This window comes from Syzygium oleosum, unplaced genomic scaffold (genome assembly GCF_021117445.2).
Source record: "Syzygium oleosum isolate NSW1041296 unplaced genomic scaffold, Sole_v2.1 Sole_v2.35, whole genome shotgun sequence".
Lineage (NCBI taxonomy): Eukaryota > Viridiplantae > Streptophyta > Magnoliopsida > Myrtales > Myrtaceae > Syzygium > Syzygium oleosum.
Genome location: NW_026607519.1, coordinates 1,249,342 through 1,261,554, shown reverse-complemented (window position 1 = coordinate 1,261,554; position 12,213 = coordinate 1,249,342). Strand labels below are relative to the sequence as shown.

Below are 12,213 nucleotides of genomic sequence, written 5' to 3'. Positions count from 1 at the left end.
TGGGTCCAGACTTGTTAGCAACCTGGGCTCTAATATAATGTTGGGTGGTCTTGGGCCTCTCTCACCCCAAAAGGGCGAGGCTTTCCCTCACACTTATAAACTGACCACCAGTCCATCGGCAACATTATCCCCTCAAGAGGAAACATTGCTAAGAATCAGAGTTCGGGTTTGGTTAAAAAGGAACTGAGTTCGGATCGGGTTGAGTCGGAAACGTGTCGCCAAAATCGTATTACATAAAATTGGGTTAGTAGGGATCGATTGAGGTTGAAATTATTTTGGACCCACCTAAATCCGATCCGACCTACTCATTTGATAGGTCTAGTTGTTACATATATGCATGTATGTTAGATCGTTTCATATATTAAAAATGGTCTCCTAAAAACTTTTTTGTTTGTTTGTTTGTTTGTAATTCTGAGTTGTTAAGCACTACCTTTTGTTAAAGGGCACTTTGCCAAATAATGAATCCGTTTGTGGAGCAATAATACTTGCCCCGGAAAATAATTATTGATAATACGACTTCTTTTTGCGGTTTCTAGGTTAATCATTATTATGTCCCCAAATTGGGTAACCTAATCATCCAATTAAACTTCTATGCAGGAAATCTATTTCCTCAAATTCCCACTAGAAAGATGGGACAAAAAACACTCAATATATGCATGATCGAAGTACTAAAATATTGGGTGACAACTAGGGATGACTGGACTGCCACGTTATCAATTTTCGACAAAAATAGGTCGGAAGAACTACATTGAAATCTCATACATAGATGAGGACTAAATTTACAAAATTTAAGAAAAGAACAAAATGACTTAATACCTGAGCGTTTGAACTCTTTTGATTTAGTTTTAAATCTAGGAGTTTTTTTTCTCCCGATTTAGATTTGGAAGTTTAATAATGTTTTTGGGAATTCGATACCCCCGTACTTTGTCCATGTACAGGTCCTCTGCCTGCAGTTTCAACGATGATCGCAGGAGCTTCGACATCTCGCTGAACTACAAAGATTTGCTCTTTCAAAAGTTGAATCTGTATTTTTTCAACCTATTTTGGTTGTCTCCGTATGGCTAAGGTGTAGAGGAAGCCGAACCTAGGCATGCACCATCAACTGGCAACGCCGTAGTTATGGGAAAAGGAATTTCCGACTTGTGCTCATCACTGATGATAATATGAGATTCAGTGATCAGCAACCAATTATTTTGATTGACAGATCCGTTTTTATGGAATGAGCATATGCTTAACCCTACCGATACTTTGATGATCATCCTTGTTATCTGGATTTGGCTTTGTTTTGTTGTATTATGGGATTTGCTCTGCTTCGATTTGCTCTGTCATGAAAGTCTATATACTTCTTATGTATCATTTTGAGTAATAAATACAATTTTCTTTCAACCAAAAATTTTACAAAATTCATATGTTTATAACTGAAGTGATATCGATACAATAAATTTAGAACTGATCGGGTGATTTTCCCGAAAAGATCTACCTCATGGTTAGAAACTTTTTCTCCCCCTCGATTTCATTACACAGGTCGTCCCATATTAACTATACCACGTGGCCCACTTAGATGAATTAAAGAAAACGGCACAATCATATCAACAAAAGAAAGGTTTTGGCATTGATTTCATCTCAAGTGAATAACTACAGCTGAATGCCATTATGCGACCCTTTTCATTGGCCCACTACGTGTGAGCAATAATTGCCCGACCTGTTGAATTTCAAGATAGGTGCTGAGCACCCTTTTGTTGCGGTACATTTAATAATTGAAATTGGTATCATGAGAACCTAAAAGAGGACAAAGAAAGGAACACCCATTACAAATTCCGACCACATTTGAGTATCAAAAGATAGATAATGGTCATTTTCGACCGCGAAGTTAGGGTCCATGAGAAAATGTTGACGTGGGTTCGGAGTTATTTCGTGGTCAATCGCGTCTTTGAAGGTTTCTATTGAGTGTCAACCCTAGGTATGGATTTAGATGACAATTTCTATTGGCAGTTCGTGGAGGACAATGGAAGTGTTACGATCAGAAGTCAAAGTTCAAGAGTCTTTTAATGGGATAATAACATAAACAGTCCATGAACTTTTAATCTATTTAATTTGATCTCTGGACTTTTGGTACATGTTCAATATAGTCCCTGAACTATATGAAAATATTCAATATAGTCCCTGTACTTGAATTAATAGAAGGACTACATTGAACATTTTCATATAATTCGAGGACTAAATTGAACATGTACCAAAAGTTCAGGGAAGATATTGAATAAATTAAAAATTCAGGTACCACACTGCACATTGGGCTAAAGTTCAAGGATCATATTGAATAAATTAAAAGTTCATGAACCATATTGCATTTTGAGCCAAGGTTCAGGGACTGTTCGCGCCATTTTCCCTCTTTTAATCAATTGAGTGAGATGAGAGTACGACATTCTGTAATTAAGGTGACTCGAGGAGAGTAGGTGGGAAGAACAACTCGAAAAGAGTGGACCTTGGTCATGCTTATGTCTTTTTCTTTTCGTATGGTTTTGATTTGGTGGTTGTTTTGGTCGTGGTTTCCCTTCGTGTGTGTGTCTTTTGTCTTGGATTATACTAGAATATCGTGCAGGGCATGAGAATTATATGAAACTTAATTATCTTTTTTTTTTATTTTCCATTTTCAAAATGCTATTTCATCACGTTAAATTTGAGCGAGACGACGAGTTGTTCTAACAGTTACAGTTTAAACTATTAAAAGATGATACCGCATACGTCTCTATATAATAAAGAAAAAAAACTCTTTTTTAATTAGTAAAAATCCGCTGTTTGTAAGTAAAGGAATTGTTGGTCACCCAAGGGGAAACTCACAAATGGATGAAACTAAGGCTCCGTTCGTTTAACGGAAAATATTCTCCTTTTGGAAAATATTTTTCCGGAAGTCATTTTCCTGGAAATTGTTTTCTCGGAACATAATTTTCCAGTGTTCGTCGATCAATATGAAAAAGTTTCGGAAAATATTTTTCGCCGGCGGCGGCTGCAGCGACCGGCGGCCGCGATCGGCTATCGGCGACCGCGGTGGCGGCGGTGGCGGCGGGAGGAGGAGGCCGGCGACCGGGCGGCGGCGGTGGCCGACGACCGGCGGCGGCGGCGGGCGGCGACCCGCAGCCGGCCGGCGGAGGCGGGCGGCCGGGCGGCCGACGGCCGGCGGCGGCGGCCGGCGGCCGGCTTGCGGCGGCGGCCGACGGCCCGCGGCGGGGCCGACGGCCGACTTGCGGCGACGTGCGGGGCGGCGGGGCCGGCGGCAGGGCCAACGACCTTAGTGAAGAAGAAGAAGAAGAAGCTCCGGAAAATGATTTCCGCTTTTGAAGAAGCGGAAGTCATTTTCCATAGACTTAGGCTATTTTGTGAGAGGGGGAAGGAAAATATTTTCCCACGGAAAACGTTTTCCGCCCCCCGAACACCGGAAAATCCGGAAAATATTTTTCGGGAGAATATTTTCCGCCAAACGAACGGAGCCTAAACTTGAGATCCAACTCGGATACCGACTTACTCCAGTGACGCGACCATTTTGTTCTAAAAGGTTCAAATTTTTAGAGAACGTGGTGGTTATATTTTGCATTTAATTTCATTCTTTATATTGTTGTGCCCAAAATAAGCAACCGAAAAAGAAAAAGAGTGAGTTGGTTTTTCCAAGAGAATAGAAACTAATTCTGTAGAACCAATCCCAATAAAAATTTTACTTCCATGTGTAAAGTGAACTAGTAATATAAACAAACAATGAAAGTTAAAGAGTTTAGGAAAAGAGAAAGTGTAAACGAGATTTATAGATCTGTTAGAGGGTGGACTCTCGTGCCTTTCTGTCAGAGGGGAGTATGAACCATACCCCCAACAAGATCCATCCTTGGTTATTGATATGCGCTCCCCGGGTTGCGTTCTACTAAGTTCACGAATTAAATAAACGGGTCTCGTCGTAATCGCGATGTTAGCAGCTATCGCCGCCGCTGCAATCTAACCCTCCCATCTTTCTCTCAACGGAAGCACGTGACTGAAAGTCCCGACGAGAGTTCGAACGGAGTCGATGTCAGGGGCACGGCGCTACGAATTTCAAAAATGCTGTGGAGCTTGCTATGATTATGCACCCAAAAAATAGAAAGAAATGGTTCATGATGGCCGTCATTCTCCGGGGTACATTACATCTATCTTATCTAACACACATACACATTTCAATTCACTCCCCCAAAAAAACTCGTGCAACCCCCCACCACTACGCTACCCGATCGAAAGGGCACTTCTTCAGAGACAGAGAGAATCGCACCGCCTTCCTTTCTTTCATTTCTCTTTCTTTTGTTTTTTTTTCTAGCAATTGCAAAAATATCTCAAACGGATAATACTACGAAAAATCCTAAATCAGTATATCCGCGAAAAATTTACCCTAAATTAATTTTTTGATTATCAAAAACCGCAAATTGATACCCTTGTGGCAAATCTACCCTCTGGTAGGTTCCATTAAATTTTACCGTCGATTTGCTGAGTTGGATGACACGTGGCAATTGACGGGTATACCGGTTTGGGGTTTTACCCTTCGTTTCTCACATGTGTACCGGTTTGTAATTTTTCGTGGTATTAATCGAATTTAACGGAAACTAACGGAGGGTAAATTTGTCACGGATGTACCAGTTTGGGGTTTTTGGTGGTCAAAAAATTAGTTTTGAGTAAATTTGTCAAAAGTGTAGTAGTTTGGGATTTTTTGTGATGGTAAATTTGTTACAGGTGTATCGGTTTTGCATTTTTCGTGATATTAACTGTTTATTCAAAACTAATTTTCGTATTTGTGAGATTTTGTTGGACCGCCGCCAACTGTTCTAAAAGCTTAAACTGTTAGATGAAGGCGTGATTTAATATTTAATTATTCTAACGGTATTACAAAAGAATTTCAAAATGGTAGATCCGCCACATTTACCAAAAACTAATTTTTATATCACAAAAATATGAAATTTGTACACGAGTTCCGCGCTTACCCAAACTTAATTTTTATGCCACGAAAAATCTAAAATCATCATAATCTCATATTAGAGAAATTCGCTAAAACCCACTAATTTTTCCCCAAAAGCTCCCTTAAAATTAAAAAAAAATCCGTTAATATTCCTAATTTTATGTGAAGCGAAAATGATTTTGGGGATAAATGCGGCGTTAGTATACCGGTTTGGGATTTTCCGCGACACGAAAATTACTTCGGGGGTAAGTGCAACATGGGTCTACGGGTTCGAGACTTTGTGGTATTAATCCCCTTTTTAGAAAGGGATAATATCATGAAAAACCACAAACTGGTACACCTATGATAAATTTACCTCAAAACTGATTTTTTGACCACCAAAAATCCCAAACTGATACACCTGTGACAAATTTACCCTTTAGTTTCCATTAAATTTTACCGTCAAATTGCACAGTTAGATGACACGTGACAGTTAACGGGTGTACCGATTTGCGATTTTACCCTCTGTTTGTCACAAGTGTACTGGTTTGTGGTTTTTCGTGGTATTAATCTAATTTAACGGAAACGAACATAACATAAATTTATCACAAATGTACCAGTTTGGAGTTTTTTGTGGTTAAAAAATTAGTTTGACGTACCGGTTTGGGGGGTTTTTGGTGATCAAAAAGTTATTTTTGGGTAAATTTATCATATGTGTACTATTTTGGGGTTTTTCATAGTATTAACCCTTTCCGAAAAAACGCTTTTAGTTTTACATTTTTTGACTACTTTATTGTTTTTAGCCTTAAACAAAAGAAAAAAAAAGAAAGGCAGTTCCCTTCAACGCACCGCATTAACGGCGTTCCCAATTCCATGTAAGGAGGAGTGGGACTGCATTACGAAGGGTTCATATCATACCAAACATGATAAAAGCACTGGAAAACATTCTGCACACGATAAGGGGTTCGTCTCCTTCCACGCACCCAACACATTCAAGGGCCATAATATTCTTTCTTTATTTTCATGTCCGAAAAAGGGGGCCGTACCTTATCCAGGCAGGAAAAATCATAAATCATTTTGTACGCGAAAAATATTAAGAAATGCAATAAATACTAATGAGAAATTATACGGAACACGCGGGCGTAGCGGGTAAGCGGCGGCGGCGGCGGCCATTGGTCGCCCCCTCTCGAATCGATCGCTAGGGTCGCATTTCGCGCGGCATTTCGGAATGAGCTTTGGACCCCTAAAGGTCTTTGAGCCAAAATTCGAGGTGTCTGGTGATTAAATTTTAAGGGGCTGGTATTTGAGTCGAAGTTAGCATTTCCAAAATCTCTTAGCCCTTCTTCAACCGAGTGTTGCCGGTGACTATGCTTCGATTTTTTTTTGTGTCTTATTTATTTTAAAAATATAACTGAAAGCCCTTTATAAGTGTGGTTTTTTCGCGAGCAACATTTACATTAACGTCGCTTCCCAATACACTTTTCGATTACAATTTAGCAAACGCCGTTTGCATTTCGAAAAGAACCCTTGCATATAACAATTTTTTTGCATTTCCTCAAAGACTTTCCCCGAGTGCTCTCCTAAACGCAATCTGAGTATGAACGATTGTAGAAGCGATCCGCACCTTTCCTTTCTTGCTAAGATCATATATAGCGGCATCCTTTCCTCGCTTTAAAAAAAAAAAAAAACAACGGCATTTCCACCTTAATAGTCGAAAGGATCTTCGAACCACCGAGGTGGAGCCACACCCGCCGTCCTCGAACGCACGTCCGGCTGCATCCATACATCGGGTAGTAAAAAAATTGCAAAACTCGGCGGGCGATGAAAACGTTCCTCGCCGGTTCCCTTTCCGTATAATGTACGTATACAATCCGAGAAAGTGTCCAAAAAATAAAAATAAAAAAATTAAGGCGACGGTCGGTCAATACGATTCCCCATGTGGGAAGTTCAACCTTTCCGCAAGGCCACACCCTCCAGATCGGTCGAACGGTTGACCGGCACCGCGAGCGAAAGGCATGCTCGAGCTTATCAAGGAAGGAGCACCGCCCCGTTGACCCGTCAAGCCCAGGCGTAGGACGAGGGCGAGGCCAAAAATAAAATTATAAAATTATAAATTATAAAATCCGCCACTTGCCAGTTTCCCAGTCACCACGTTTAAAATCCCAATAACCGAAAGGGTTAAAATACCGCGAAAAATCTCAGATTAGTGTATCTATGATAAATTTTTTGACCAAACTAATTTTTTGACCGCTAAAAACTCAAAACCGGTACGTTCATTATAAATTTACCATCCTCCGTTAAATCGATTTAATATCACGAAAAAATCACAAACCGGATACACCCGTGATAAACAGAAGGTAAAATCCCAAACCGGTACATTAGTCAACCGCCGGTCCGCCACGTATCATCCAACTCAGTTTTTTAACGGGTAAAATTTAACGGAAACAGATGGAGGTGAAATCGTCATAAGTGTACCAGTTTCGGGTTTTTCGTGATAAGAAAAATTAATTTAGGGTAAATTTATCACGGATGTACTAGTTTATTTGGGATTTTTCGTGATATTAACCATAACCAAAACCCCTCCCCCTCCTTTTTTTTTTTTCTCTCTATATATATATGTATATTTTTTCCATCCTTTATATTTAAATAAAATAATTTTTTCTAATAAAAATAAAAATAAACGCATTTTTTGGCTTATTTCCTCCCCCGTCGCTTTTATATCGTATCCTCGCTAAAACCACCACCGGAGAAGGAAGCTCAGAGCGAGATGATAGAGATAGAGAGAGAGAGTGATCTCCATTTGCACTTTGCAGTGATCTTGTGAAGACGAAAACAGCGATCTCCTCCCTTCATCCTCGTCGTCATCCTCCTCCTCCATGTTCAGACCCTCTTGAATCCCCCCCCAAAGACAAAGGCAAAGACGACGACGACGACGACGACGACGACAGATACACAGCGACGGAACGATGGTCCTCGGTTGGCGAAGAGCCTTCTGCACCTCCATCCCCAAAGACGACGACGCCAACGCCAAGACCTTCTCCTGCAAGCTCCCGCGCCTCAACAATGGGGGCGGCGGCGGCGGCGGCGGCAGCAGCACCGGCAACAGCCCCAGGATCTCCTCCAAATTCGGCTTCTTCTCCAATCCCTCCACCCCTCGCTCCCAGCCTCAGCCTCAGCCTCAGCCGGCTCCGAGCCCCGGCCTCCGCTGCCGGGCCTCGTCCGTGCCGAGCAGCCCGAGGCTCCAGTGCAAGACGGCGCCGTCCCCGGCTCCGACGAGGAGGAGCGGCGGCGGCGGCGGGGAGCAGCAGAGCCACAGCCCGGCGCTGTTCGGTCTCTCGAATCCTTCGTCCCCGAGATCGCCGTCCGGGTTCTCTCTCCTCAAGGCGAGCCTCCGCCTCTCCAGGGTAAGCCACCCTCTGGCTCTCATCATTGCTCTAATCAATGCGAAGCGCGAATTGCTTTGGCTTTTTCCCTTTTGGTGACGCTCGTTCGTGGCTGTCGCTGCAGACGAGATGCGGAATCTGCTTGCAGAGCGTGAAAACAGGGCAAGGGACCGCCATTCTCACGGCGGAGTGCGCTCACACCTTCCACTTCCCTTGCGTCGCGGCGCACGTCAAGAAGCACCGGGTCCTCGCCTGTCCCGTCTGCAGCGCCTGCTGGAAGGAGATTCCCTTGCTCGACGCGCGCAAGATCGACGACGCCGGGTCGAAGATCGAGAATGCCAAGCCCAAGCCGCTGCGAGTCTACGACGACGACGAGTCGCTGCTGTCCCCGAGCTCCGTCTCTCGATTCAATCCGATTCCTGAATCGGACGAGAGCAACGAAGATGATCAGCAGCAGCGAGAGGAGGATGTGGAGTTTCAAGGTTTCTGCGTCGGCTCATCGGCGTCGCCGTTGAGCAGCAGGATGAGATTGTCGGACGAGGAGAAGGACGGGAGAAACGTGGAGGTGAGCTTGCTGCCCGAAGCGGCGGTCATTTCCGCGAACAAGAGCTACGGGACGTGCGCGGTGGTTCTGAAGGTGAAAGCGCCGGCGGTGGCGGCGAGGGCGGCGTCTGCCAGAGCTCCGATCGACCTGGTGACGGTCCTGGATGTGAGCGCGGGCATGAACGGCGAGAAGCTCCTCATGATGAAGCGCGCGATGCGGCTGGTGATCTCCTCGCTGGGCGAGACCGACCGCCTCTCCATCGTCGCCTTCTCCACCACCTCCAAGCGGCTCCTGCCGCTGAAGAGGATGACGATGATTGGCCGCCGGTCGGCGCGGAGGATCGTCGATGCGATCGGCTGCACCGGCCAGGCCGGGCTGGTGAACGACGCGCTGCGGAAGGCGGCGAAGGTCCTCGAGGACAGGCGGGAGCGGAACCCCGCCGCGACGATCGTGCTCCTGTCCGACGGCCAGGACCAGCGCGTGCACGCCAACGCCGCGAAGCAGCGGCGGAGCTCCGCCATCGTGTCGTCGTCCACGCGCTTCGGCGACATCCCCGTGCACGCCGTCGGCTTCTGCGACCCGCGCGGGAGCGCGTCGAGCCACGCGGCGCAGGACGAGTCGTTCGCCCGGCGCCTGACCGGCCTGACGTGCGTGGTCGTGCAGGACCTGAAGCTCCAGCTCGGGTTCATCTCCGGGTCGGACCGGGTCGAGATCACGGCGGTCTACTCCCTGACGGGCCGGCCCGCGTCGCTCGGGTCCGGCCTGATCCGGGTCGGCGACCTCTTCGCGGAGGAGGAGCGGGAGCTGCTCGTGGAGCTGAGGCTCGCCGGGTCCCACCACGTGATGTCGGTGGGCTCGTCCTACCGGGACCCGCTCACGCGCGAGCTCGTGTACTCGCGGGAGCAGCCGATCCCCGTCCCCCGCCCCCACGCCGTCACGACGTCGTCGTCGCCGCACGGCATCCGACGCCTCAAGAACCTCCACGTCACCGCGCGGGCCATTGCGGAGTCCCGCCGGCTGGCCGACCGGGGCGACGCGCCTGGGGCCAACCACCTGCTCGCGTCCGCCCGGGCGCTGCTGGTGCAGTCCGGCCTGACCTCGTCCGACGAGTTCCTGCGCTGCCTGGAGGCCGAGCTGGCGGAGCTCCGGCGGGTCAGGCAAGCCCAGAGGACCAGGGTGGCCGCCGCCGCCGCCGCTCCCGCCCGGGGGGCGGAGGAGAAGGCGGAGACGCTGACGCCGACGTCGGCGTGGAGGGCGGCGGAGAGGCTGGCGAAGGTGGCCATCATGAGGAAGTCGATGAACCGGGTTAGCGACTTGCACGGCTTCGAAAACGCCAGATTTTAGAGCTCCCCCCCTTTTTGTTTTTCCCAATTTCTTTCCTTTTTTGTTTTTGCCATTTTTTTTTTCTCTCTTTTGTCTTCTTCTTTCTCTCCCGGAGGAAATCATATATATATATATAAAAATATGAATATAAAATATGTGTCACCTTTGCAAGGCAGTAGCATGTTAGGGAGTCAAGAGAACAGTGAAAAATTGGGGGAAGAAGAGAGTTTGTACATTATTATTGTAAGAGGAAGATGCTTCTGCAAATAAAGTTTTTCAAGAAAAGCGAAGGGGAAGGAGATGGATTCAAATGATTGAAATGGCACAGATAGGTAGAGAGAGAGAGAGAGAGAGAGGGAGGGAGGGAGGGAGGGTGGGTGTGTGGGCCTGAGCCCACGAGAGAGAGGACAAACGGTACCAGACGGGAAGGCCCTTTTTCTGCAGAAGAGAGAGCAGAGCCAGCCCCCCCCCACGCACGGCGGAGATGGGATTTGCTTCTCTCTGTTTTGTCTCCATTATCATCGCTTCTCTCCCTCTCTCTCTCTGTTCACTGTTTCTCTTTTATCAATTATTATCGTCGTGGGGGGCGGGCGGAAGAGAACAGAAAGAACAGTGGGATCCAAAAATGGGGGTTTGGACCGAGCCAATTTGTCCCCTTCTCCATCCTCTCCCTCGTCCGGACGTGCTTCCCGTCTGGTCAGAATCATTGGGTTAGGCGCGCCCAACGTGGTCGAATGCAGATGCGGACACACGCGGCATCGACCCCTCCTCCTCCCTCCCTGATTTGTTTTATCGTTTGAGATTATAACGCGTGGGGGTGATGATGGCGATGGGGACGGGGATGGAGCTTCCGTCGTCTTTTTCCGTCGCCCCTTAATCGGGGGTGGCGTTTGGTGGCGCTAATCATGAGCGGGGGCGAACGCCTGGCTTTTTCGATGCGGCGTGAACAAAAGTTTTTGTTCTTTTGCTCGGGTTTACTTGTGTGTGGATCGGTTCAATGTATGCTGTGATTGGGATTTTGGTTGCTTCTGATCGTGCCCTCTTTTCCATCGTCCTCATGTGCTGAGCATTAGGAGCAGCAGCACATATAGAGAGAGAGAAAGAGAGAGAGAGAGTGTGGGGTAGGCTGGGGCCGCCGAACAGGATGATGCATCAACGTCGTCCCAGTTAGCAATGAGAGGTACTAGCAAATAATAAGGGAGTGGGGGAGGAGGCGATGGGTGACCACTCTGTTCCTAGCAAAAATAATTCAAACGGCTTCTGCTCTTTTTAATAAATTTCCATTCTCATTGTAAGTGGCAGTCGTCCTTTTTCAAGGGAACAGACATTTAGAAAGAGCGAGAGCGAGAGAGAGATATTGCATCCAAGGATCAAGTAATTGATAGTACCAGGTCGCGCTATTGGGACACAAGAAAAGATTCATTTCATGGTACCCTCCCAGTCCCGGACCTTAGTTTTCGTCGTCGTCGTCGAGAGCAATCGATGTTCGCGACGGCCCTTTTTGAGCTCCTCGTTTGATCGGGACGAATCGACCGGAGATCTTTCCTGTAGAATGGCATTGTATGTGGATACACGGAAAAAAATATCTTAACTGCTCCAGTCTTGGAATGAACGGATGAGAGCACGATTTATTGCCGATGGGGATTGGTGGAGGCGGTTGGGTTGGGTTGGGCGGGTATCGAGGGATAATTTCCGAGAGAAAAGGACCTCCAGGTTCGTATCGATTTCTTCACACATGGGGTTCGATTGCTCATGTTTCGGGCCAAAAAAAGTAAAGAAAAAGGAGGGAGAGGGAGGGAAAAAGACCCTTTGCCAATGGAAGCTACCCCTAAAACCAATACTACGTCTTGCTCCCACAATCGCTATCATCACTTCTTCTACGGCTGATCACATGGCGAAAGATGTTTGAATTGGGGGCTGATCACATGATTAGAGCGGGGCGGGGGGACCACGCCATGATAATGAAAAGCCCAAGATGCTTCCCATTAGCGAATTTGCTCTCTTTCTCCATGAACGTTCTT

The 12,213-nt window shown here is 46.8% G+C and overlaps 1 protein-coding gene across 1 annotated transcript; it reads left to right on the top strand.

Annotated features, from left to right (window-relative positions):
• The first annotated feature begins 7,661 nt into the window (after positions 1 to 7,661).
• Positions 7,662 to 10,248, top strand: LOC115676923 (E3 ubiquitin-protein ligase WAVH1-like). Its single transcript, XM_030599958.2, has 2 exons — positions 7,662 to 8,346; positions 8,450 to 10,248. Exons 1-2 carry the CDS (start codon positions 7,909 to 7,911, stop codon positions 10,211 to 10,213), a joined length of 2,202 nt encoding a protein of 733 aa, XP_030455818.2. The 5' UTR covers positions 7,662 to 7,908; the 3' UTR covers positions 10,214 to 10,248.
• Positions 10,249 to 12,213: the final 1,965 nt, after the last annotated feature.

Bases quoted from the DNA above. Each gene is read 5' to 3' on its own strand.
- LOC115676923 (XM_030599958.2), top strand. From the start codon at position 7,909: ATGGTCCTCGGTTGGCGAAGAGCCTTCTGCACCTCCATCCCCAAAGAC. The intron at 8,347-8,449 runs GTAAGCCACCCT...CTGTCGCTGCAG, and splicing joins CGAGCCTCCGCCTCTCCAGG to ACGAGATGCGGAATCTGCTT.